General features: G+C 45.4%; 2 protein-coding genes and 1 pseudogene across 2 annotated transcripts in view; 2 read left to right on the top strand and 1 right to left on the bottom strand.

Moving 5' to 3' along the window:
* The window catches only part of ecd (ecdysoneless cell cycle regulator), a 40,505-nt gene extending 22,132 nt beyond the window's left edge, over positions 1-18,373 (bottom strand). The window contains exons 1-5 of the mRNA XM_075702162.1: positions 18,174-18,373; positions 17,965-18,082; positions 15,975-16,062; positions 12,224-12,348; positions 5,630-5,833 (exon numbers count right to left, since the gene is read on the bottom strand). Of these exons, the coding sequence (XP_075558277.1) occupies positions 5,630-5,833; positions 12,224-12,348; positions 15,975-16,062; positions 17,965-18,082; positions 18,174-18,366 (728 nt within the window). The 5' untranslated portion in view covers positions 18,367-18,373. The remainder of the gene's footprint in view (positions 1-5,629; positions 5,834-12,223; positions 12,349-15,974; positions 16,063-17,964; positions 18,083-18,173) is intronic.
* Positions 9,691-11,044, top strand: LOC142590234 (uncharacterized; annotated as a pseudogene).
* A 223-nt stretch (positions 18,374-18,596) lies between the features above and the next one.
* Positions 18,597-25,765, top strand: Lamtor2 (Late endosomal/lysosomal adaptor, MAPK and MTOR activator 2). The gene is made up of 3 exons (XM_075702160.1): positions 18,597-18,796; positions 20,627-20,789; positions 22,372-25,765. Exons 1-3 carry the CDS (start codon positions 18,729-18,731, stop codon positions 22,516-22,518), a joined length of 378 nt encoding a protein of 125 aa, XP_075558275.1. The 5' UTR covers positions 18,597-18,728; the 3' UTR covers positions 22,519-25,765.
* Positions 25,766-27,759: the final 1,994 nt, after the last annotated feature.

The raw sequence follows: 27,759 nt of genomic DNA, 5'->3' as shown, positions 1-27,759 counted from the left end.
GTTGTAGCCGAGGGGGGGGTGGGGAGGGGGTGTCTTTGGAATAATTTCAAACATCCGAGTAGACCAGCATTTTTCAATTCCATTACCATTGTTATGCAACCAGTGTAGCCCCGAATCAAACCCACAACTTCATGGTGAGCAGAATGCAATGGCCATGGAACCACTGCACCGGGTACCCTGTAAACCACTTCAAGGAATGCAGGGGAATGGAACGATTAATAAAAAATCCTTCATTCAAATGTGCTTGGACATACTTGGAAAGGGAGGGCAAAAGGTGGGAATGACTAATGAGGCACAGCCACATTATAGGCACATTTTTTTTCCACATCAACAGAAAGCACTGAAACAGAATATCAATGCAAATCTTGTATGCAATTGGTGTTGCTTTATGCTACTTTCAAATACACTTAAAAGCTTGTTAATTCACACGTCATTAATTTGATGTTTTGGATTATTCAAGCTAATTGGCACAGTCCCAAGCTCCATAGAACTCCGTGCATTGAAATATTGTTAATTCGCATGCATATCGGGTCCGCCACAAATAACAAACTGCGCGCCGCCGCAGCCGGCTCCTGGATCATGCTGGCGGTCACTTTACCAGCTCAGCAACAGGCAGTGCAACATGTTTATCACCATCGTCATTAATCCACACCGCAGAGACAGTGGCCCCGAATCTCAAAGGTTATGCTTTCATGGACTGCATGCACCAGAAGCGGAGCCGGAATCACTTCATGTCCGCCATGTTCTTGCGTTCATTTTTTTCAAATGCACCGACACCAACAGTGTGACATCAAGCATGTGACCAATGTGGCCCGTCGGGAAACTTGCCAGTCGCAAAGGTTGAGCAAGCAAGATAAGCTGCACCGTTTTTTATCATCTTTGCAGTGTGAGTGCACCGCTGTGTGTGTTGTGGGACGTTTCCATCGCAGCGACCAGACCTATACTGTGCACGTGCCGCAGTGTTTTCGTCGCTTTGGAACGCCAGTTCAGTACAGATGTCAGGTCTGTTGACAACTTGTGAGCGCGTGGCCAGGGCTACCATCCATGCCTCCTACTGGCGCACTCGCATAGTCAGCGACATTACACACCTCGTGCTTAATCGAACTGCTCGGTAACCAATAAATAGAGTTTTGCACACTGGTGAGTGGAAACACAGTTTCAAATTACTTTGGGCAACTCTGTAGACAGCAGTAGCTCTGAACAACCAGTGGTGCTGAATGCGCACAAAATATCAAACATACTATCGGCACCGTAGATCTAAATTTTCGAATATGAATCGAATATGAACACTTAGCATTGAATATAGAATTTATTTATTTATTTTATTTATTTCAAGTACCTGCAGCGCCCGAAGGCATTATTGCAGGGGGGAATGTACAGTGTACATAAGCTCGACAAAATACAGAACTGGTCAAGCAAAAAATAACACAACAATATAAAAATTCACGCCACTAAATGCTCAGCAGAAATGCTCTGAACGATGCTTCAGTGTGACAATCAGCAATTTCCCGCGGTAGCTGATTCCACTGTGATATTGTGTGTGGAAAAAATGAATGCCTGAAGACGTTTGTTCTACAAATGAGTTCTCTTATTTTTAAATAGTGGTCACTTCTGTGAGATAAGAAATGAGGAGGTAAAAGGTAAGTTTCTCTATCTATTTTAACCAGGCCGAAATAAATTTTAAAAAGCATTTCCAACCTCATGTTTTTTCTGCGTGTGCTTAATAATTCCCAGCCCAAGCTATCCTTAAGTGCTGTAATACTAGAAGTAAAGTCATAGTTATTGCAAACAAAACGGGCTGCGCGGTTTTGTACATGCTCGAGCATATTAGACAGAGTTGTGGTTTGCGGGTCCCAGGCCATACAGGCATACTCTAATATGGGTCTTACGTTCGAAAAATAAAGTAGTTCTTTAATTTTGGGAGGAGCTAGCCGGAAGTTGCGTTTAACAAAATTTAGCATTTTACAGGCTTTCGCTGTAACATATTCAGCGTGCTTAGTCCAAGTTAAATTCGATGAGAAATAAACGCCAAGATACTTATACTGAGTTACTCGCAATAGCTGGACATTGTCTACTGTATAATGAAATAGATGTGGATTTTGTTTACGTGTAAAGGACACGTACTGGCACTTACAGGGGTTTAAAGACATTTGCCACCTAACACACCAGCGAGTTATACAGTCCAAATCGCGTTGCAAACACTCGTGGTCAGTGGCAGACCTAATGCAGTGATAAATCACACAATCATCCGCATACAGACGCACTTTGCATGACACAACCTGTGCAATGTCATTGATGTAGGCCAAAAACAACAATGGCCCTAAAACAGATCCCTGGGGAACTCCCGATGTAACATCGACATAATCAGATTGTGAGCCATTAACTACAACACGTTGCATGCGTTCTTGTAGATAACATTTAATCCAATCAAGCAATGAAGGAGAGATACCGAGGGATGATAGCTTATACAACAGTAAAACATGAGGAACAGAATCAAATGCCTTTTTAAAATCTAGGAATATACAGTCAGTCTGTATACCGAGATCGAATGAATGAAAAAGATCGTGGCTGAATTCTAGGAGCTGGGTCGAACAAGAACGACCAGACCTAAAACCATGCTGATATTTGCTAAAAAAATTGTTGTTTTCTAGATGTTTTATTAGGGAGCTGTATACGATGTGCTCCAGTGTTTTACTACACACACTAGTTAGAGAAATTGGCCTGTAGTTGGAGACAATATTTTTTGGGCCACTTTTATGGATTGGTACCACGTTTGCAACTTTCCACTCCTTAGGTAAACAAGAAGTACTTAACGATTTCTCAAAAACAATAACCAGATAGTGGGCGATTGTCTCAGAACAAGTCTTTAACACATAAGAAGGTATACCATCAGGACCACTTGCAGAAGAGACATTTATATTGCCAAGTAACTTAAGTATACCACCATGTGTCACGACCAGTTCCGGCATAGGTTCAAACACATTGTCGAGAATAGGCGGTAATTCATTCTGGCAGGGAGTTGTGAAAGATGATTGGAAATAAAGATTGAAGCAAGAAGCTTTATCGACATCATTAGTAAGAAGTACACTACCGTTTTTTAAGTTCGGGATGTCAACTGATTCTTTGCTAATAGTTTTTAAACACTTCCACATTTCTTTCGGGTTATTTTGTAACTTTGGGCCCAATGCTAAAAAGTATTCTTCCTTAGCAACCTTGTTTTTTACTTTTATATTTTTTCCAAGGGTTTTTAGCAATACAAATACAGAAGGGTTACGCTTCTTTCTATAAGCATTTAGAAGGCGATGTCTCTTTTTAATCAATTGCTTGACTTCCCGAGTTACCCAAGGCTTATCACTACGATTTTTTGCAGACAAATGTTTCCATGGAACATGTGTGTCAACCAGGTGCTTTAGTGTGGAGGAAAATGTATCCCATAGGGTATTGCAATCTGCGGACTGAGCTAAATGACTGAATTCCTGCAGGAATATAGCAAGATCATTAGACAATGAAACATAATTGCCTTTCTCAAAAAAGTATACCTTCCTTGGGTGATCATGTGCACATGAGAAGGGGACAATCTGCACATGCGCCACAATGCAGTCATGGTCACTAATACCGGGAATTACGGCGTTATCAGACACAAGCAATGGCTGGTTTGAAAAAAGCAGATCTAAGATAGAAGAGCTATTCGGACCATACCTAGTAGGTTCAGTAACAAACTGATAAATGTCATTGGTAACTATTGCCTCGCGGAATGCTATAGACAGAGCGGAAGAATTAGCAAGGACAGGCTTATAGTGAACCCACCTCACGTCAGGCATGTTGAAATCACCGCCAACAATATAGTCATTATTTATTGTAGAAAGAAACTGAATATTGAATATTGTTTAATGACACGCACACGCCTTCATTAGCAAGTTGGTTTATTTTAACATGCTGGAACGTTGCAATTACATTGGTAGAAAAAATTGAACTAGTAAGCCATTATACTAAAAGATTGAGTATTTGGCTCATGTCAGCTTTGGAAAATTGAATTTCTGCTAGTTGTCTCTTCTCACCAGCCTGTGCCTTATTATACCGCATAAAAATTTCCCGCGAACTCAGAGGCATTTGAACCCATACCAGCCGTCGCTCATCGTATTTGCTGTCGAGCAATAAGCTCCACAGTGGAGGTGGAACCCGTGAGGAGTGCACCCTCATTGTTCACAAACCCGTGCCCCTTCCTACTGAGAGGCTGGCTTTCCTGCAAAGCATGACGTCCAGTGGCTAAGTGTGTTTTACAAGCACAATTTCGAAAGCAGCATGGAATTATTGCAAAATTCAGAACAAAATCAAGACACACTTTCTTAGATTAGATAGAAATAAATTCTAAGAACCATGTTTGCTCCCACAAGGCCAGCAACATATTCGATTTTGTTACCATCGTTATTCGAATCTTCGTTGCCAGGAAGAACACTGATTTTTCCACATTTCAAATACTGTATTTGTACCCAATCAAATATTCCAAAATTTTCAAATGCCTAGTTTTCGCATCGGATACAAATAATATGATATTCGATAATATTCAAACTTTTCATATATTTGCACGCCCCTACTTAACTATCTTCATTGCCAGGAAGAACAGGGATTTTTCCACATTGTCCAAGGACTCTGAGCAGCTAGGCCGCAGCCTTCCAAGTTCCCACAGAAGCACCAGTATAGGACGAGCGCACGCATCATGATGGAGCAGGTGGGCACAGGATCTGATTTGTGCTCACTGTTCCCTTAATTTGTGCCCTGATACATGGCGTTCATGATGAAGCGCTCATTCTGCACCTTCGTCCGCGGATACAAACTTGTTGACCGTGGACCTGTCAACAGCTTCTGGAAATGCCGACGACTTGCTCCAAAGCTTCATGGAAAGCTGCACGACGGAATCAATTTTGAATTGTTTCCTTGTTACTGTCAGCCCAGATGCTACAGCGACGTCAGATTTAGTTTTTGCATGTTCGACTCCGTAATCTCCAACTTCATGGTGAATGGTAGGTTCTCCAGCTTCGTGCTAGAAGTCAGGCAAAAAAATAATGAACATGTGGGGAAAACACAGGAAAAAGGATGGCCCAAATCTCAATTAGCCACAAATGAGCAGGAAAAGCAGGAAATTCTAATTGGCTGTGAAAGGGAGCATTGCAGGACAGGCCAGAATCATTTCTTGTAAACCAGTGTCCATCCGGAATGCAGTTGCATTGCGGTTGCCAGATTTCTTTCCCAGCTTTCCCTCTGGAGTTGGTATAATAACTCTATGTGTAACAATGCGCATCTGCTCCTTCCAGATCACAAATGGCATGCGTGTTATCAGCGTAACATAGCATTCTTGACAGGCAAGTGTATCGAGCACAAAGTTTTTGAGAAAGGAAGCACAAGCACTGAACATGACGATTATTGTGGTGAGACAGGGTCCCAGGACGTGTAACCTGTTTGTAGAATGCGAAAGGCTGTTGCTCTACACCCCTTATATATACGTAATAATGCAATACGTTTTGATTTACAACCCGTTGCTAGCAATTGGTGCATCTTTTGTGTGCCCAAGGGGAGCATTTACTTGTTCTCACAAGCAAGTGCTTTCCAAGGAGAAAGAATCTCCACGCACCTCATGGCTCTGAGTGCCCTCAGGTCGAGGGGGTCACGTGACACAAACGCCCCCACCGCAGGTCCCAGCAGGGCGGGGTCCCGTTGGAGCAAGGCCACGGCCGCCGCCGGAAGGTAGCAGTGTGCCTGGTGATGGCTCATCCGGTGCCGGGCTGGTGCATCATGGAAGCGGGCCGCTAGCGACTTCTGCACTCCTGGTGCTGCCCTGCAAGCAACAAAAAGAGCACCATTTCATTCAAGAATTAAATCCATGAAGACAAGAAAAATCAGATCTTGTGAAATGTCACAGCTCGCCCTTTCTTACAGGTGATGCAATGAAGGCATAGCTATGAGGCAAAGTACATGTGCGACAGTGCTCCTGATAGTAATAGCCCAATGGTATTACTCATGTTTAAGCAGGGAAAAAGAAAACACAAACATCTTGTTTACTATTACAGCACTTACACTAATATAACACATAAAACACATCAATCAGTATTAAATTTCAATTTATATTTTATTGCTTCGCACTATCAATATTTGGCAAATGTGAAACGGTTGAAAATATCTAAGAATGCTTGACTCGGTTTATCGCTCCGAGAAATCGAAAGTGTTTTACTAAAACAGATGCTGCTGTGGAACTGAGCCGCACTATTTGCTCCAATAACACATGTGCAAAAGCTGTACCCCTGTAGTTTCCTCTTCACTGTCATAGAAATTTGTTTGCAAGTACAATATATAGTCAAACCTCATAATAGCAGAGTTGCATCTGACATTAAAATACCTTCACTATATCCAACATTCGCTATAATGAATTATAGTGAATGTTACACTGATATCAGCAATAAACATTGACTTACCTAGTTGCATTAGATAAATCAGTATAACCGTCTTTGTCCAATCAAGGTCAGACTGTATAGTTCAGCAAACAAGAAGCAAGGGCAATTGACTGAATGAAGTAAGTGATGATTTATGAAACAGATCTTTTTATCAGGAATGTTTGGCAGTCTTCACGAAAACACTATATTGGCAGCGAGGAGTTACAGAGTCGCCATCTATCGAAAGCGCCTCGCTGGCGTAGTATGAGGGATCACGCGGTGCGCTCCTCATAGGTTTTGCTGTCAGCGCTCACTGAAAATACCACGCACGAGCTCTCCCGGACATTTCTGCAAGTACTTTCGAAACAAGAGAAGTTTTTTATTGTCTAAATAATAATCTTGGGCAAACTGAAAGCACAGAATCGTTTACAGATGCTATCTCTTTACCGATTACGTACAGTGAACGCCACTGCGCGCGGTCGCCGCGATGGAGTCTCCCGAACCAGCTTCTTGCGTGAAAGGTAGAGAGCAAACTATGTGAAATACATTCTTATAGTGTTTGTATAACTAAATGGAGCATAATAGAATGAAGCCTCAATGCAGCGGTCGCACAGATTCGCAGCAACCGACTGCGCGTCTGCATGCTTGTCCGCGCACCGTTTCGCTTTCACCGCGCGCGCGTTTTCGCACCGTGTCATGAGCTTTAGGCAGCAGAATACGAGCATTTGACAGTATACAAGCAACCATTGTTGCGTGGGCGCTATCAGAGCTGTTAAAAAATAATTTCATTGTAGAGACTTCGACACCTACGGGGACTGTGATGTGCCGTCGCGACGATTCAATCTTTTCTTTTTCTTCTAAATTCTTGGACGTTTCAATATTATTTCTAGAGTTGCGTCGCACTGTATGTTTATTGGTGTTCTCAGCGTGCGATTTCGCGCTGCTGCTTTTTTGTAATCCAGTGCATTAGTTCGTAACACAAACATGACCATATGCCATGCTTTTTTTTTAATGTGCTTCTTACCGCTCCCTTTCCACTCCAGTGAACTTGCCAGTATCTATAGTATCGACAAGTTCATAGACGAGACCGTCATGACATTAGTCGGGCAGTGGACTCGAGCGAGTGTCTCAATGCGTGTTTTCCAAACATCGCAGAACCGGCGCCGTAGCAGAAATCTTCCTTGCGTCTGTGCTTGCTGCATACCCGAGTTGTAGCCGACGACTGTTTGTCGGTTTTATGTTTCGCGAGCCAAGCTTCACGCAGCTTCTTGTCCTGCGGCTACGTGTGAATAAGGCTAACACCGGGCTCCGTTGCGTACGTCCAGCCATAGCCTCCTATATTTTTCATGCCCGCGCAATGGTGCCGCGGAGACCGTCCATTGCCCTCTCCTTTCCTCCTCGATTTACGCCTCGGCTCTCCGCGAGAGGCGCTCGCACCCCATACTTCCTAAGATGCTTGCCCTCACATGCCAGACCGAGCTACGCGTAGTGGCCCATCGAAGCACCCTAACCGATCCGTCAAGCAAGAGTTGTGCGATTTCCGTCGTGTTGGTTGCAGGTAAGCGTATGCGTTTTGCAACAGCAGCATGTTTATATATATATTTTCTTGAAATATCAGGGATGCATGACCGAACTTGTAAGCAGTGTACACAAATGAAGCGACCGTTTGTTTACTAGATTTTCCGCGACCACGTGTTAGTTGTTGGCGTTGTTGCAACGTGTATTGCTTTACTAGTATAAAATTAGTGATTTACGATGCACAGTTCTTATCGTTTCCTTGCGTTACTTTCTTTTTTATACCCAATCAGTTCTCTATCTGCAGTGTGGAATCGGTTGTGGTGTCCTGCGCCCGACAAGATGCCGTACTGCTGTGTGCCACGCTGCAAGTCATCCAGTAAACAACGGACGCCGGGCATATCGTTCCACGAAATACCAAGCGATCCGGAACTGTGCACAAAATGGCTGAAAGTCATTTCTCGTGAAAACTGGGTACCGAATACGACGTCGTGCTATTCGACTGTATGCAGCCGACACTTCAGTTCCTCTGACTTCAAGGAAGGTTGCAAAATTCGGAAACTTAAGAAAGACGCTATTCCCAGCATTTTCGAAGAATATCCGGCGTACTTGCAGCCTCCTAAAAAAAGAGAGAGAAGCTACGCGTCAGTGAAAAAGCGCGAGGCTGCTGCGCTAGCCAACCCACCACCGCCGAAGCGACGAGCAGTCATTGATGACAACCAAATGGAGTCGTGTCCGCATCCGCTCGACGAATTGCCGGTTGTCAACGTCGTCTTTGAAGATTTGTCACCTGTGGACTGCACTGCTACCGAACCATTGCCACCCGTGAAAAATGGCGCTAGCGAGCGCTGCATCACCACGACTTTGCAGATGGACAGAGCAGTGCAGGTGTCCTCACAATTCTCGGTTTCGACAGTGGACAAACGAAAGTGGAGACGCAAAGAACGAGACTTAAACGCGCGTATTGAGCGGCTCAAGAATACCGTCGACAATTATAAACAAGAAATACAAAAGCTTAAGGAAGAGTGCTTTGTTCATGGATTCCTCCAAGTTGTCGAGAAAGCGAAGGAGAAAGACTTGGCTGCGTCAGTATTAGTAGAACAAGTTAAGAATTTCGGGAAAACGAAACCAACGTGGTCTGATCTGACAGTGCGCCATGCTGTGGTTTTACGTAACCTCTCGACTCGCGCATACGAGCACATAAGGACTACAGGCATTCTCCGGCTGCCCAGTCGAAGCACCCTGGAGCGTTTTATGGGCACATCACGGTGCGAAGTCGGCGTGACGGAACTCGCGAAGCAAAGGCTGTCAACCAAGCTCGCTTCTCATCCCTCATCGCAAGCCAGAGCGTGCTCGTTAATTGTAGAAGAAATGCGCGTGAAACAGAGGCTACTTTACCATAAACAAAGGGACGCCTTCATCGGTGAAGTAGACTATGGTGGGAGCTTTCCTAAGGAAACAACAAATGAGCCTGTGCTAGCCAACTCACTTCTGTGCTTCGTCCTCAACGGCCTTTCAGTTGCGTTTAAAATACCCGTGGCATACTTTTTCACGAGAAATTGCACTGGCCGCGAGCTGCACACGCTCATGCAACACGTCCTGAAGGAAGTTGAAAACATAGGATTTTTCATCGTGCGCATTGTCACCGACAACCACAAAATCGATGTCTTAGCGTTCCAACTTCTATGCAACGGAAGCCTCACGCATTGCATTGAGCACCCAGGAACACCGAATCGAAAGCTTTTCTTAGCATTCGATCAGTGCCACTTGGTCAAAAACGTGCGATCGCAGTTTTTATCGCATGACATTGGAAAAGGCGGCGAAATAACGGCGAACCACTTGAAGAGCCTCTACAAAATGCAGCAAGGCAGCCTTGTAAAGCCAGTTCGATTTCTAACGAGAAAACACGTGTTCCCCACAAACATCGAAAAAATGAATGTGAAAAGAGCAATCCAAGTTTTGTCTCCTGCGGTGACAGCGGCACTGAAGCTCCTGCAAGAGCAAGCGGGCCACACATGCGACGCAAGTTTCGCGGGTGTCGGACCGACGGTTGAATTCATGGATACCGTGCACCGCTGGTTCATGCTCATGGACGTGAGCAATTGTACCCAGCACATACACCAGAACAATGCCGATTGCAAGCAGTTCGAATCTACAAGCGATGAACGGCTAACCTGGCTTGAAACAAGCTTCCTCGACTACCTGGCCGATCTCAAAAGCCAGTGCCTGGCGAAGAACTTAACCAAGGAGACTTACGAAGGCCTGGTGATGACAACTCGTTCAAATGTTGAGTGCATTCGATACCTTCTTGAAGAGATGCGCTTTCACTTTGTTTTAACGAGGAAAATGTCGTCTGACCCAATCGAGTCGTTTTTTGGCTGGCTGAGGAAGTCAGCAGATTCAAATGATCAAACGGATGCCTGAGCTGTTCTGTCAGGTATTGAGAAGACTCTGAAGACTGGCATCGCGTCGGCGGCTGGTACGAGCAACGTAATGGCAGCAGAAGGCAGCGATTGCTTGTCAACGATGCCGCAACAGAAAAACACAAGGGAAGGAACCTGCAGCGAGGAATTCCCTGCAGATGCATGTAGAGAGCTCACAGAGCGACTCAAGCGGGGACAGCCTCTGCTTCCTACTCCAGATGTCGCAGCATTGGCTATGGTCGGCGGCTACTTGGCAAGAGCTGTACAAGAAAATATCAATTGTGAGGAGTGCGTCAGCCTGTTAAAAAAGCCAAACGCCTCGGCGCCCTCGGACTCGCTGATAAAGCACCAAGACCGCGGTGGACTCATCTACCCATCTGGACAATTTTTAGCGGTTCTCTACGCATTAGAGAAATTTATCTGCGTTCTTCTCGCAAGAAGAAGGCACATGAATCAGCCTTTGAAGGAGGCTGTGAGTAATGCCGCTGCAATTCTCCGCGAACGCAAAACCTTGATGTGCTCGATGCCAGGACACCAAGAGAACCTGCTGCAACTGTTGTTGACAAAGTTTTTTCGCCCAATATTCACAAATTTTGCAATGAAGGCGACAGACAAACACAACATGGCTAAAGTGTTTGAAATGAAACCGCTGTCACGAAAGACCCTCAAACTGTGAGCTATGATCTCACAGTTCGGCGCTTTTTGGTGAAGGGCTGGCTCTCCACAACATGTTTTGTGTTGCTTACTTCCAATGCACATTGTGTACGAATGTCAATTTAACGTGCGATTATATTTTATAATTCCATGTCAAATACGAACGCCAAACTTGTCTCCACGAGCGCGCGCGCAAGCGGCGGCGTCGCATCATCTGCTCTGGGACAGGGTGTGGGAAGGCAGCGCGGTCTGGTGGCGGGCGCATGAACTAGGCGGTACGGACGTCGTGCTTTGTTCCCCAACTCAGTGGGCGGGCATGAAAAAATATAGGAGGCTATGGTCCAGCACTGCGGCACCGAGCGGTAGACTACCAAGTTGCGCGCCTTCAAAGGCAGCCACTACCTATTGTAGTGCTTTCAAGCGTTGTAGAGGAGACACTTGAAGCGGGAAAATCTCGCCACTAAATGAGGACCGCAGCGTACGAGGGAATTTAAACTCTCGTTTTCAGCTCGCTGCGGCACTCCCGAAGCAGCCAACGCGGCCGCTATGTCCACGTGATCCCTAATAGGACGTCACGCCGACGGTGGCGCCAGGTTTTCCAGTGGTGGAGCTCGAGGCCAATATCGTGGGGACACTCGGCTCTCATGCGTCCCCTGATGTTTTTCCTGCATGGCTCTCGAATCTCCTGTAATCAGGCTTTGCCACATAGCCAAGCGCCACCAGCGGTCATAGTACGAGATGGCGCAAGCATTGCCTTGCTAATGCTACTTATTGGCAGGATTAGTCGGTGCAAGAGGAAGTCGCCGCTTCCTCTTTGGCTTGGGTACGGCAGAGCGTGTGGATTTGTTGCATGCCTATCGGCACACTCTGTGGGACCACCTCGCGAGAGGCTTCAGAGCAGGCCACCGCGATGGACAAACATGACTGTTTGAATGCGCTACAGTTCATGTGAATGTACACGCAAATGATAAGACGTTAGCGTCCAGCATGAGGGCGAACATATTCAGTCTATATCTTGTCGTGGTGAGTTGGACTTCTACGGTTCGTCAGCGCCCATCAGCATGTTTTATTGGCTATCTGGCATTCGTGTATGAGGGGTGCAATAAATGCTCTTCTGATTGTCTCCACTACTGCATTGCCGCTCCTTTGTCCTAAGAGCACGTTCAAGACCCCACAATATATACGAAACGAAAACAGCCCACTAACTTTGTCTTTGTAATTGGAGACCTGATCTGCGTGATGGCATCATCGATTCTAGGTGCCGGGACACATTCTGAGGCCTTGCCATTCTCCAGGGGGACCACGTGCAGGCTGTTACGATAAATGTACACCTGCAAAAAAAATAAAAGTGGGGTGAGGATAACGTAACAGCATGTTAACAGGCAACATCTAAAAGATCATGCAGATCTCGTGCACTGTAGGAAGCATAAGCAAAGTTTCAATGAGCCAGCAAGATGACACGGTGCATCACTGTAAAAAATGTGCATCAGATCTTGGCGACAAATACGTCGCATAAAAGTCATCAGCCACAGTGGCGGACCTTGCAGAGCAAAGCCAAATTTTATGCAGAGGGTGATAGTCTCGAGCAATCCTTTTCAGTCATACTATCACCTTGACAACAGTGAGTGTGACTCGGCACCAGATGCAATGAAGTAGACGGTCGAAAGCATTTCCGGCAGTGTATGAAGATAGAGGGTTTGACACTGCACCAGATATGCTGATGCGTCCGGTGCCAAGTCATGCTAAACCTTGCAAAAGTGATTGTATCTCCGACAGTGACAGCTTCTAGTCGCCGAGGCAGTCGGCGATGACATGCCAAATTACAGCGGGGTAGGCAGAGAAAGCTTTGCTTTAAAGAAACAGCAAACAGCAGCTAAATGAACATGGCAAGGCCATTTTCTAGCGTTTAACTGCTGTCGCAATAATACAGCACTGCTTTATTTTGCTTCATACCTCTGCGCAGTCTGTGGCCACTAGTGTGAATATTCCAGCACTTTCTGTTATGGTGTGGATATCTCATTTGCAGTAAATAAGAGCATGCACTCGCTTGCAAGTAGTGCAACTGCAAGCCTGTGTTCCACGTCTTGGTGGCAAAAGCAGTCAGCCTTCTGTTGGTCATGTGACACAGAAGATCGCACCTGGTGTTCGGTCAGCATAGCGGCTGAAGATTGGGACGTCACATCTCACTACCACTTGCTTTCCTTCCGACTGGATGTCCGAGCCACATAAACATGCCTCAATTATACTTCTGCTTCACTGCTGTGTCACCAACAAGTCACTCCTCGTTAAAGATGTTGCATCAAAGTCACAGGATGTCCTCTCCTTTCTGCGTGGTTCAATTACTCACACACCCCTTTCCCTGAATCATACTGTATCATCTGCATGCGGTTACAACTTAAGCCCCCATCCATTCTTGCTTTCTGCGTGAATACGGAAAACAGACCCTCTACAGATAAATCAAGAAGGTGATGAAAGCGATCGAGAATGCCTTGTGACTGGCAACTACGACAGCAACATGACAACAATCGCAAGGAGAACAACACAAAATAGCCCTTTTAAGAAAGCTTAAATTAAAGTCAAAACACAGCTTAAAATCTCACGCTGAGTACACAATTATTATTATTATTTGTTTTGAAAACATATACACAATTAACAGGAAAGGGAAAGCGAGCAGCAGGCTGGCAACTGCCACCGGAAAGGGCACAACGCCTGCCTACACTTCAGAAGGGAGGTGACCGCAACACAGGAATGGAAGATAGGAAGGAGGAGAGGAGAGAGGAAAGGAAGAGCAACAGGACAAATATAAAGACTAAAGTAGAACACAGAGCACACACAGCTGGGCCGGTCATTGAAGGTCACGCTACTACAGTATGTTGAATATAATAGATTCGACGCTACAAACGTGAACCTAAGTTAGTTAACTCTAGAAAATTAAGTAGAGTGCGATGAGCCTGATCACGTTTAGACGCACAACCACTGGGGTATAAACATTCGTCGAGTGTTGTGCACCGCAGGCCAAGGAGATGATAGTTTCTCACTAGCGACATGCGCTGCGCGCTGAAAGCGGGACACTCAAATATAAGGTGATGAAGGGTCTCGCAGCAGCCACAAGACGTACGTAATGAACTTGCCACACGTCCTTGTCTGTATAAACGTTCGTGCACGCTCATGCAGCCAACCCTCAGCTTGAGTAGTTGTGCTCTAGCGCGATGAGGCGAGCCTTGACCGTGAACATGGAGCAGGAACGTTCCATTTGCGATGCGCTGGTCTGGATGCTGCTTGAGTAGGTGGCGACGAATCAGCAGACGAGCATCATCAAGCTTGCACAAAATTTCTGGGCAGTCACAGTTGTTATGAGCCAACTTGAAGCCACTTCATTTCCAGCGATTCCTACGTGTGAAGGTATCCATTGAGCAACGAGAGATATCCCACATGATGTAATTTTGCTCCCAGAGTCAGTAATGCTGCACACAAGTGGACAATCAATCTCACTGTGTTGTAACCTGCTAAGGGCAGAATGGGAATCCATAAAGATGGCAACATTCAATGTAGTTAACTCCTCTTGCACATATTTCAGTGCAACATTAATCGCTCCTAGCTCCACAGTTGTTGACGAAGTTGGATGAGGTACATATTTGAAAGATACGCTGTACTTGAGTTGAAGGGCAGAAAAAAGCTGCAAAGGCACCTTGACTCTCGCTGTGTACAGATGCAGCTGTGAATACTTGAAGATAATCTGGAAACTTTGCGAACATGTGAGACTGAGCCAATTGGAATATTGCCGAAACAGGCATATCAGACTTTTTGTGAATGTCAGGGATTGCGAGGTAAATGGCAAATACATCTTTCGTGATATCTTTTCGAGGCAGAGGCATATCTGAAGCAGCATGTTCAGAAATGTTAGTTATATTCATAAATAATGCCACCATTTTTCCCATGCGAGATAACGGGCAGTGAATGAGACAATCAAGGAGCAATTGACCATTCGATGCGTGGTGCAGACGCTCAATATGATATAGAGCTCTCTGGTCTGCTTGCAGCCTCGGGGGTAACTGATGCGCTTCAGTGAGTAATACAATAGGTTGCGCCTAACGAGGTAATCCAAGTATTAGTCGAAGGGCAACGCGATGATCTCGCTCCAGTTGGGCCATCAAACTAAGTGGTATGTTCAGGACTGGTAACGCATACATCATGCCTGAGAGTACAGATGACTGGTACACATGGAGAGCCGTTGTTTGGTCGCAGCGAGCACCTCTAGCAGTCAAGGCAGCCACATACTCAAGGAGGGGGTGCGATTTGCGTCGTACAGATTTAACAGCAGGACACTAAGAGATGCGATAATCCAAAGTTAACCCCAAATAACTGTGTTGTCGCAACCTGTTTATAGGCGTTTCATCAAGATACAGTCGGCTCATTGTTCGACGAGCGCGGTGTTTAGGGTGATATGCTATTGCAGCCGACTTAGCAGGTGATATGAGCAGGCTAACTTCACCCAAGTACTCTGAAGTAGCGTTTAGAGATCTTTGCTAGCTTGCACGAAGCCGCGGACCAAGGTGTGAAGGGCTGCTTATCCACAGAGCAATGTCATCTGCGTAGACAGCTATGCTCACAGGGAAGTCACTGTCCCGAGGCAAATGACTTGGAAGTGTCGCGAGTACGGTGTTGAACGAAAGCAGCAATAATACGCTGCCCTGTGGGACACCGCAGTTCACATTTCGGTATTCACTAGTTACTCCTCCAACAGGCAATTTCATCCGGCGCTCCAATAGAAAATTATGCACACACACAAAGGGACAAATGAACAATGCAATGCTGCATCAACTGCTGTCCACTGTGCATACCCATTTGATTTGATCATGACTCCACACCAGCTGCTCATGTTCATCTTACAAAGTGTTTCCCATCTCCCAAGGGCATGCTAACCAACAGGCCTGGGCCACAGGCTCCACGCACTCACTCGGTTTTCACTCGTCTCCGGGTTCAACCACTTCGGAAGGTGCTCAGCAGCCTCTATGAGCAGGAACTCTCCGTCCGTGTCCTCAACCCTGGGCACAGACAGTGAAAAAGTCAAGGCTTACACTCAAAGCCATTTTCATTGCGATGTTTCTTAACTCTTCATTCTGCAGCCAGTTTACATACAATGTGACCGCATCTGGAAATTCTTTTCGTACGAACAAATGTGAGATGTGCCCACACAGCTTACAATCACGCATTAAAATTACGCAGATCCAATGCACATTTTGGAACCTATGTAAAAGCCAAGCTTTTGTGAGGCAGTTAACTAAATGCTGCAGAACTGCTCATCTTCTGTGAAGCCTTTTGCAGCATAGCGGTTACGTGCCTTACTGGCAAACCTGCAAGACACAAAAACAACACTCATACAACAAACTCCAGCCACACAACCCACGTGACTATGGAATACACAACCTCCAAGATATGACGACTTTTCATCACGCCATCTCCAGGATCAGCCCAGTTTACGATTGCCCTCTCCCCAGAGCCGGCCACACATAGCAAGAAGCCGACCGAGCAGACACACAAAAACTTAATAAGAAAAACGGCATGAAAAGCACCACTTTAATAAAGGAATTATGTACTTCAAGGGGTACATTTGATGTACTGAGGATGTTTATGCACTGTTTGTTGTTTCATGGCAGAATTCTGTAGGGGCAGTACATATAATTTGGATCGTTATACAAGTGCTGTCCTGCGTATAAGCTACTCAGCAGGATAGCAGCAGCAGCAGCCATTGTCAGCAAAGTCTTGGAGGATTCGCTTAGAAAGCTTCACTTTAGAAAATAAAATATGCCTATCTTCATGCAGACACCAACTGAAACCTCGCACAAGGAGTTTCAAGTGCAGCCACATCTTAGCTGATTGCTATAACAATGCATGCCAGCTATCGGATGCAGTGACAAATTAGGAAAGGTGTCTATGGTGGATGGAAGCCTCCTGTAACATCTGGCCCCACAGCTCAACTGGCCAATCCTCCCACTTCTAATCGCCATAGGCTATTCATTGCCACTACGTCAATAACATTGATGTTGCGTTAATCTTAACAGTTTCCACATGAAACGTCGCCCTTGTTTATCTCCCGCCGTGATGGGTGTTTCTTGTCCGTACAAACTGGTTCAATTTTCTTGTACATTTTCACAAACTATTGGTTCAGTGTAAATTTTTCCCATTAAGTTGTGCATTAAGTGCAGTGAGTGCCTCCTGTATCTCTGCTGAAAATTGTACTTGTATGAGCTTGTTCAAAGTGGTCTGTGTATGCGAGTGTGCGTCATCATTCCTCATTACTTATCAAACATTGTGTTCTTGAGACTAACAAAAGTTCAACTCGAGTTCAGTTAAATACAGTAAAGCAGTGCAATAATTCGAACATTGAAGTGTAAATCCGATCATTTAACGACTTCCAGCATCGATGCAAGAATGTCGGTGTGTACCTAATTGTGCGCAACTTTTTAAAAGAGGTTGAATATGTTCAACCCATTTTAGCACTCCGCTCCTTCTAGGTAGCACATGCGCAGACTTGGACTCGCGGGAGCGGAACGGAGCGGACTCAATTAAACGTGCTGACGCAAGCTTATAGCTGGATCGGTTACATGTCTGCTGTCAAAGAGCATCAACGGACGGCAACATAATTTCGCGAAGTTATTTACTCGGAGATTATTCCCACGGAGATTATTCAACTTGCCACCAGCTCCCGTCTAGTTAGATGACGAAGAGCTGTGCAGGGAAACGCGTTTGTTCGGTCGCTCTTCATCTGTTGCTATGACAACGACGTCATTCCACCAGGTGAGTCAGCCACGCCTAATCGATGACAGTGCGCCACAGAGCGCCAACTCGCTGCGTGTACTACAAATGACCACATTCGTACCGGTGCACAACTTGAGGACATCAAAAAAGCTCTCGGCTGTGCGATAAATAAGAGTGCTCGAGCTTACTTGACGACCAAGTCCTTGTCATCCTTGGTGAGCTCGTACAGCAGATACACGATAAACCACTCGTCCTCGACGTTGTCGCCGAAGTACGTGCTACCTTCCAGATGGGGTGGAACACCGTCTGCACATGCATGACAAGAAAAGAAAACAAAGAAACACCCTTCGATGCCTTCGATCGAAACTGATGCGCCCCGCGGGAACGCTCTGCTCACCTCTTTGTGCGTCAACGACGCACAGGTTTAACTGCTCGTCCTGCCAGATGTAGCTGGTGATGAGCGGGAGGAGCTTGGCTGTGTACAGCTCGACCCTCTTTTCGAGCTCAAGTCTCGCCTTTGCGGGGTTTTCGAGCTTTGGAAACAAATAATAGCGGACCGTGTCGTCCGCAACTCGCCTGGCCGCCGCCATGTTTGAATGCGAAACCGTTACTCGGCTGCTTTCGCGTGTTTGCGCAAAACAAAAAATAAATAAATAATTGTTCTCTCCCGTACAGTCTTCTGGGCGTTAAATGTAGAATCAATTTTTTTGGCCGCCAGATGGTTTTAGGGACCTTGTTAGTTAGTTTTTTTTTACTTTTACAATTTTTTTGAAAGTTGCAAGTGATAAGAGGCTGAATCAGTTACTCTTCACAGAGGTCGCTCGTTCACTCGTCATATGATTTTGTGTTGACGCCTTTGCCTCCTCGCTCTGACGGCCTTTGACATTTTTACGGTTCTCGGCGGTTCGTAGCATCAGCGACTTTCCGAGCGTCGTGAAGCCGTGCGAAGAAAATGCTCAAGCCACGGGCGCTGACTCAAGTCTTGTCGCAGGCCAACACAAGTGGCGTGCTTTGCACCTTGTAAGCTTGTGGGTGGTTGTGTTGTGCTTGCCTTTCCAGTGCTGGAGCTAATGTTCTTACGGGCGTCTTTTGCGATTGATGCGCTGGAATCTTCTGATGTGGCTCGCTTGACTGCACATCGTGTGTTCGGCTTTGTTCAAATGTAACTTTTTTGGGCGTCGGGTATATTCACCACGCGCGAAGTATTTTGATCACCGTAGCCGTTTCCTCTGCCCCGATGTACGCTCATTTCCTTTGTGTTCGACCGGACGTGCACATGGTGACAGATGTAATATTTCTGAGAACATAGCGTGCGAACGTCCAGCTGTGCTTAGCTGCCGATTACTTATAAGCGTTGTTGTCACGCACAAATATATCAGCTACAACTATCAGCTAATCTGGTGTTCAAATATACGCGTGCCACTTCGCAACAACTCAACACATGGGTTGGCTCAGTCTTGACCGTTCACTTGATACGCATTCGCAGTCGTTGATAAGAACATTCTGACCATTGATTGCTGCGCTGAGAGAGCTTAGCTATTTTAAATAAAAAAAGGACCCTAGTAGTTTTGCCGGAGCTAATATATATTACATTTCAAGAACTGTCACTTGTAAATATAAGCTACATTTTGCAACTCTTTAAGGACGCTGTGTGGCAGGAACCGCCAACACAATACTTGCAAAACCCTCTATACATACTGCATTGGCTGCCCCAACGAGGTCGTGCGTCAAAGCTCTACAGACTGCTGACAGGCTAGATGATTTAGGGGCAATTATTAAGAGGCCCGAGGGTGTAAAGTCTGAAACACACTTATTATTGAGAGCGTATCAAAACGTCATGCAAGCAGAAGTCACTGAGAAACGTAAAATGTTTACACTGTGAAGTGCTACAAGGAAGTAGTTGTACGTGCCACTTCTTTAGAGGGAGAGCAGGTTTCACACTCGACAAAAGCCTCACGCATTCGCTGTGCCCAAATATGCATTGTCGCAGCGCCCGTCACTACACTTAAGTAGTTGTGGCATTCTGCCATTGAGCAGGAGGCTGTGAATTCAATTCCTGGCCGCCACGGATACATTCTCATTAGGGTGGAATGCAAAAGGCACTTGTTTCCCCATCTTTTGGTGCACATCAAAGGTGGCCGTGTTGTCAGAACTAATCCAGGGCCTTCCTCCACTGTAGCGTCCGTCGTAGACCCTGTGTTGCTTTGGAATATCAAACACCATCAAAAAAATATGAAGATTTCATACTTTACCTTGGAGGATGCATTTTGTTGGCTGCTTTGAAATTTGCATTTCATAATGCTTTCAAAAAATCTGAGGGGACCCAAGCGCTTATTATGGGTTGTGAATGCGAAAGCATTAATGTCCAATTGGATGCCGCTGAGCGGTCCTTCGAGTTGAGCTCTTCGTGGGCAAGGGAGCACGTTGAGCTATTTCACACGTTTTGATTTGACCTTACCAAAGCGCAATTAGGAAGCAGTCAAGAGCTTGCGCGGACAAGTAACGGGGGTATAGCTCAGGCTTTTGAGCACGAGGGTGAGAGGCTGTCGCAGCGATACGTGTCCCCTCATGCAAGACCTGGCGCGCTACCGGGGCAGAAGGTGTTCCCTTTCACCCGCTCTGCTACATTGAGGCACGCTTCTGATGTGGCGTCGCAGCCAATGGGAATTTACCTGCCGTTTCGCTGCTGCAGATGACAAATGCCAGCTTTTTCGCTCAGTGAGCCGTTTGACACTCTCGCATCAAAATCCACACTGGCATCCTGGAAAGAAAAATAATTCTAGTCTTTAAGAGCCCTCAAAACATTCAGTATTTAATTTCCAACCTCATTCAAATGTGTCTTCCCTGCAGGCTGCTGAACCGCGAGGGCACCCTGCTGGCCTACTCTGGTTACGCAGACAAGGACGCCAAGATGACAGCAGCCATTGCCAGCAGTATTTGGCTCGCCAATGAGAAGAACGCACATGCTGCCATCAACGAGGGGCAGCTCCGGCTCGTCATTGTCGAGTGCGAGGTAACGATTTTGCCTCCTCTGGTAACCCCAAAAAGCATGTCCCACACCCACCGCGGTTGCATAGTGGCTTTGGTGTTGTGCTGCTAAGCATGAAGTCGCGCGATGAAATCTCAGCCGTCGCACCTGCATTTTGATGGGGATGATATGCCAAAACGCCTCCTGTTTACCGTGCATTGGGTGCACGGTAAAGAATCCCAGGTAGACAAAATTAATCTGGAGTCCCACACTACGGCGTGCCTCATAATCAGATCGTGGTTTTGGCTGGTAAAACCTCAGAATTCTTAATTTAGCATGTCACTTGTAGCATTGCATTCACTGTCTAAGAAGGGTATGTGGCACAAGGTTAAAATGAACAAAAGAAATAGGAGGAGACAGAAAGAGCTCCAGACTTCCCAGCTAATTTTGTTCCAGGAAGCACCCAATGTATAGGCAGAGAACATGCATGTGCATACAACCATTACATTCGCCGCACTTGCATAAATGCTGACAAAATAGCTGAAATCGCAAGACAGCTATCACAAGCCAGGGAAGCACGGGCAAATGGAAACTAAAATTTTAAATTCGCTTTTGTGAAATGAAATCAATGAAATGCTAATACAAGAATTACCTTCTTTCTTTATATTAAAGGCTTTAGCAGAGCATTCTAGCATTTGTTTTGAACACTAGAGGCCATATTCTGACTTCATTTGTGGAAGACAGTGCTTCACAAACAAGACAAGGCAGGTAACAGACACAAAGGCAATAAGCAGTAATATAAAAACAGAATTGCACACGTGGCCTAGATAACCTTGAATTACCATGACATGTGGAAACAAGGTGATTATAGGAGCGGGCACAGTGCCTGTATGTCATCTCCATGAAGTGCTATGTATGGCTTACTTATGCACATTGGCCCTCGCTTATGGATGTAAAATTCTCCTATTAAATAATGTGTGATTTCATCCCGATGCCTTAAAAAACTTTGCTTGCTTCCTAGTTGTATGTACAGGCAGGCAGGTAACTATGGTCATATTGACACGTGTACTTGTTTATCTTTCTCGGGTGACCGCTTCTTCACCGGCTAACAGGAGTAAAATGTTATTGCTCAGCGCAGGATGCGCCTGCATGCAACAGAAGCTTCTCAAATGTTACCAATGGTTGTATCCGTTGTCTGTTGGCACCAAATCTTGTGTAATCTGTTTGTATTTGCACCACGAATTGTGTAGTACTTTCTGGAAGATGCGTGGGCACCGGTGATTATTCTGGAACTTTAGATGACTAATGTATAAAAACCGATGTGCTTGCCCCACAGATCAGATTTCGCAGACTGTGTTCGGCACTATCGTTGTGCTTTGTGTGTAACCTGCTTTTCTGGGAACAGGTTGGCCCACTAAAAAAGTTAGCTTTGTCATTCACAGTTTTGCTACTGTTTTCTTCGTCATAAAACGTCACATGTTGTGGAAGGGTAGGCTATCGGTTCTCTGCCTCGCAGGGATCGAATGTATAGTCTGCATACATATCGTAAGTTTCATATTGCTGCTCAGAGTAATCAGATATCAAGAGGTTACTAGAAGCCTTTTTTTTTCTTCTCCGCTCTAAGCAGGATGGCCAGGTGGCCATCACCCAGGTTGCCAACCTGCTTCTGTGCCTACATGCCAAGACCAGCGTGGGACAGGGTCTGCTCAGGGCCAAGGCGCGTGCCCTTGTCGAGTACCTAGAGGGCCCCCTGCTCCAAGTTGCCGTCTCATAGCCAAGAAGAGCTGTCCTGAGTCTTTGCCTGTCAGCAGTGAAGCGGGCCCCTCGTGTAGAGAACTTCTCACATTGTGTGACTGTCAAATTTAGGTTGGTTGCCGGGGCAATGGAGGAGAGTGAGCCATTGTTTCAGAGTGCGAAGATAGAAGATGTGAGAACTTGTTCAGAAGGCACAGTGATAGCTGTGAAAGAAGACAGGTGTAGTTCCACTGCTTCATCACAATTCATTTTTCAACGGTGCTAAAAGCAGATGGAATGCAAGAAGGTTGCAGACGAAGCAAACACCCACCCCCTGTACATCTTCTGCAGCATCTCATCTGTTTCTACCACCATTAAATCGTAAATTGCAATGCTTATGAAGCTGGATTCACACGACGGATCAAATTGTTCATTCAGATCGCAGATGGGCGTGAAGTGGCTGAACTGCAACAAGTTGCAGTGCTAGCAGTTCTTGCGTGAACTGAATAAACAAGTCAGTTCATCGTGTGAATCCAAGTTAACTATCTAGCCAACTATCTGCTAAATTTCAATGCTAAAACACGGGGAATTATATGCCGTGGTGGTTTACATAAATTTTGTCTTTTCCTTGCCACAGAACACAGGAGATGCCAGTCACTCAACTCCTTTACTTTTGCATAAAATTGTTTCTATCTACATATTGTGTGTGCTTGTGTATGTCTGTTCCTAAAGGAAGTCACAATTCTTTTCTGAACCATATCTCACTCAGCTTGAGGCAGTTCAATGTTAGGTTAAATGAAATGAAAATGTGTCATCCCAAAGGTTTCAGTTGACTGTAGACGCCCTGCATGATCTTGTCTTGATCACGTTGCATTCCAACTCATCCCGTCAGCTGTGAATTATTTGTTCTGAGAGGAGGTGTTCTGAGAGAAAAGTGACAAGTTGGCTCAATAGATAAGTGTTAAGCCACATTATCGGTAAGGTGCTTCTGGAACATCAGAGTTCAGCCATTTCATGGGCTGATGCAATGTAAGCTAGAAATTATATGATATAGGAGACATGTAGACACCATCTGCTAATTCTTATACCAGCTCCCGCCCATTCATGACATTTGAGATTACGATGGCATTTGCTTGGGTCTAGGTACTACTTTACTGAACATTGAAGATAGCATTGTGTTTGCAAATAGCGCAGACTGGACTTTGTAGTTTGAGGAAGCTGTTATTGCACCAAAGCAGCCAGAAAATGCAAATATACATACTGAGAAATTTGTCATGTCACAGTGAGGCCGTGGGACATGATTTTGGCGTACATCTCAAAAACAGGAGTGTCCTTACTTCCGCTAATAATGAACCCTTCACAGCCAAACAAAAGTTCAGCCTCAATATGATGAAGTTGGGAAAATTGTTTCATTACCTTGAAGTGCCATAGATCCATGTGTAGGAGCAACAAATGGGGTGCATCCTGCAGAAAAAAGTGTGCATCGTTCAACCACTTGACAAATGGCGATTTAGATGCCTGTCTTTCTCTGCAACATTGTTGAAATTTTGTTAATCTAACTTCCAGATACAAATACATTTTGTTGTTTGAGGCTAAATATACACGGTCTTCTATGGACAGTGCAATTCATTATGTTGAGGATTCCATTCCATTAAAGTGTAACTGTACAATTTTCTGAGTGCTTTAGCAGTCTAACCTGATGTATTGTTTTGCCTTGGTGTTCCTGAATCTAAAAGATAGGCTAGCATAGGGTGAGGTTGTCTAGAAACAAAAACAAAGAGCAGGGCATAATGGTACTGTCAAGCCTTTGTTACAACAAAACATCAGACTTTAAAATATTTTTTTATATCCAATATTTGTTATGGGGGTGTATTAGTTGCAGGTTAATGTTAGCAAGAAACAGTTTAAGCTTACTGAATTATATTCAGGTTTGACTGTACTGCTGTTGCATGGGAACTCAAGCACGCCTGAGTTTTTTCAAATCAAAACTCGATTGTAACCGATCGCTGTGACATGCCACTCAATCGTGCTTTGCTTGACACTGCTGTGCCCACACCCACTTCAGACTTCGATCGCACTGAAAAAGTTCAACGCAGATCAACTTCAGTGAGAATCAAAGGTGGCCACGGGGCAGGCATTTCAGTTTCAGTGACGTGATGCGCGGAATAGTGTGCCCATACTTTAGAGACGTTTGTGTGTTGCTGTCTCTGCAACGCCTGCATTTCAGGACTTCTCTGTGCATGTTTCAACTTTTCCTAAGTGGCGCGCGCCCCTAACCAAAGACAATGAAGCCAGAAAGCTTAGAAGCTTGTGGTTGCATGTGGCAATTCAGTCTTCCAGTGGGCTGGCATACTTGTCACACACTTTGAATGAATGCGTATTCGAAAGTAATTTGTGGAAGCAGTTAGAAATGAAATGAAGATGTGTAGTGAATGATTATGTAAGGAAAATGTAGAATTGCGTGGAAAGTGCAATAGCATAGAATAGTACCCTCTGTGTACGTGGCTGAACTTGAAAGTCGCGGGTTCCCGAAAATGTATGTTTCTGATCAGTCGCGTACTTGCTGCTGTCGGATGAGCTTAGAAGAGGTCACTGTTCAAGGCAGATAGAGATGGTAGCCTGTTTGTACACCTATTTTAAATTTGGCGATACAGGCTAGAACATTATGCTTTGTCAATTCTGTTTCACCATCTCGCCACACGATTGCTGTCATCTGCAATCCACTTAGCAGTTTTATGGTTGGGCGAAGATGTAGTTCAGTCACTAAGCCTTTTTGATGTGCCTGCCTTGTGCACAATACAGGAAGGTTTGCTCATTGTTTACAACGGTGTTTTGTGTTCAGCCCGTCAAACACATCTCTTTAGTCCTCCAAAACGCTGTGCCAGGTCCTTTGAAGTCCTTGCAAATTCTTGAATTTTTTGCACAATATACTGCTACAAACCCTGTGGTAACTGCGACGCCAGATTTCACATCCATAATCTTGGTATTAAATTCCATGTCTGAGGTGCCTTGATGCGACACTCATGCTTTGGCATCGCGCACTAGAAGTACTAATGCCTAATACCCAATGGGTCGAGAGTGCAACCTTGCAAGTGTTTTGCCTGAACACAAGACTGCTGCTGGAATGCTGTCCATCGGTGCCCCAAAGAAAGGAACAACCTCAAATTACTGCCACGGACAGGCGCGCTTGCGAGGTTGCATGTGGCTGCCACTGAGTGTGTACAGGAGTGTTTTGTTGAAGCAAGATGTTGCTTTGCATGTTAGGAATAAAGTTTACATTGTCTTGACTTCTGTTTACTGTTTGTGTAGCTTGGATGCAGAACCTTGCTGTGCGAGACATTCTTATCTATGTTGTGGTATATGAGTGCACATGTAGTTTGTGTTGCATATGTCCGGCAGAATAAGCGAGTTCTTACTCATTAATATTTTTGCAGGCTATATATGGAGTGATCATATTTGAGTCTTATGGAATATAAATAATTTGCCTATTGCAGGCAACATAATTCTAGTATTTGAGCTAGATTATTCAAAGCTTGAAAACATTTCTTATGTCCCATCAAAGTTCTACCAATGGTGTGTATATTACCTATGCCACGTGTGTATGAGGCGGAAACAGTTGTACAAAAAGAGAATGTAAAACAAGGGCAGTATGTGTTTATTTGCTTTGTCACAAGCACGCAGATTACAGTTAGCCTGCAGAAAACACTGGACAAGATTTTATACTGAAAATTGTAGCAAATAATTCCAGCGGCAGATATTACTTGCTAGGGAAATCTAAACTCATTTTCAACTAATTAACTTGCTCATTAATTACTTTACGGCACATGTCGCAATTTACGGATTGTAGCCAGTGAGCTTGAAAACCGTATCCACTTGAAATGAATTTGCAGAATGACACTGGTTTGGAGATTTGTGCTATCAAACTCTCCCTAAATGTACACTGCTGTTCTTTTTTAACAAAATTTACTTTTTTTAACAAAATGCTTTTTTATGCATTTAAGCACAAAAGTAACTAGAATGCCCATGTATTTCGTCCCCACTTGGTGAAATATCTCCAAACTGGTGTCTTCCTGGAAATTAATTTCAAATGAATACGCCTGGCAATCTCACCGGCTACAATTCATAAATTGCAATATGTGTCATAAAGGAACTAAGTTACTAGTGAATTTCTGTTAGTCGCCGTTTCTGTTAGACCGCCATTTCTTGTGTTAGTAATGTCCGGCTCTGAGTAATACAGTTCTAGGGCTGCCATCGACGATTTTTTAAAAATTCCGTAAAACTCGTTTCATTGGCACACACGTCAACTGCTACTTTTCCTTTTTCAAGTGAAGCTTGGATTGGCTCACAAGTTTCGGTGGCGATGTAGTCACGCAAAAACCCAGTTGCACCCAGAGCAGCTGCGGGAAAGGACGCTTTGATGAGTTGAGTCATAAGCAAGGATTCCAGCTGCATAGGCGCGCGCTGCGCCGGTTTCGTTTCCGTTCAGTTCATTCTCGGAAAACGGATGGGACGGCCACGCGTTGTGCGTTCCCCCGAGGAACTGGCAGCCTCTGACGAGCGGTGGCGAGAACTCGCGCCTGTGAAAGGGCGCGCCGATCCAACCGTTAAGGCCTAAATATAGTCCGACATAGCGTGAGTGCGCGCACACGTTACGTCACGTTGGCGAGAACAGCGTCTATATATAGTTCAACCGATGGTTCGACGCATGCACCGGCTTCGCCCATAGAGTTTCTCTATGGCTTCGCCAACGTAACCGGACGCGCCCAGCGTCTAACCACGTCCGCCCGCGCGCCGATAATACGGGACCATAAAGGCGCCTTTAGAGCCGCCCGACGCCAGGCAATCCGACAGCAACGAGAAGGGGATCCCGAGCTGAGGGAGCAGGAGACCGAAGCAATCCGGCATCGTTGCTTGTGGGTTATTTAACCGTGACGAAGGTATACGATGCACGCAGTACAAGCTTCGCTTACCCCCATTTTTCTGGTATGGAAGCCTTAGGCCATGATAAAAAAAATATGGGGTTTTGATACCAATATCTGATTACGAGACGCACCGTAGCGGTCGACAGATCTGGATTACTTTTGACCACCTAAAGGTTCTTTGACCCCATACACGGCACACGAGCGTTCTTTTTTTTTTTTTTCATTCCGCCCCCATCGGAATGCCGCCTGGTGCCGGAATTCGACCCGCTACTCGAGCTCGGCAGCGCAAATGACGCGGTCTACCGCGACACCACTAGGCCACCATCGCGTTTATTGAACGCGCAGTGGACCGTTCGGAG

The sequence above is a fragment of the Dermacentor variabilis genome, chromosome 8 (genome assembly GCF_050947875.1).
Source record: "Dermacentor variabilis isolate Ectoservices chromosome 8, ASM5094787v1, whole genome shotgun sequence".
NCBI lineage: Eukaryota > Metazoa > Arthropoda > Arachnida > Ixodida > Ixodidae > Dermacentor > Dermacentor variabilis.
The sequence above is the reverse complement of the archived record's forward strand: the minus strand, read 5'-3'. Positions and strand labels throughout refer to the sequence as shown.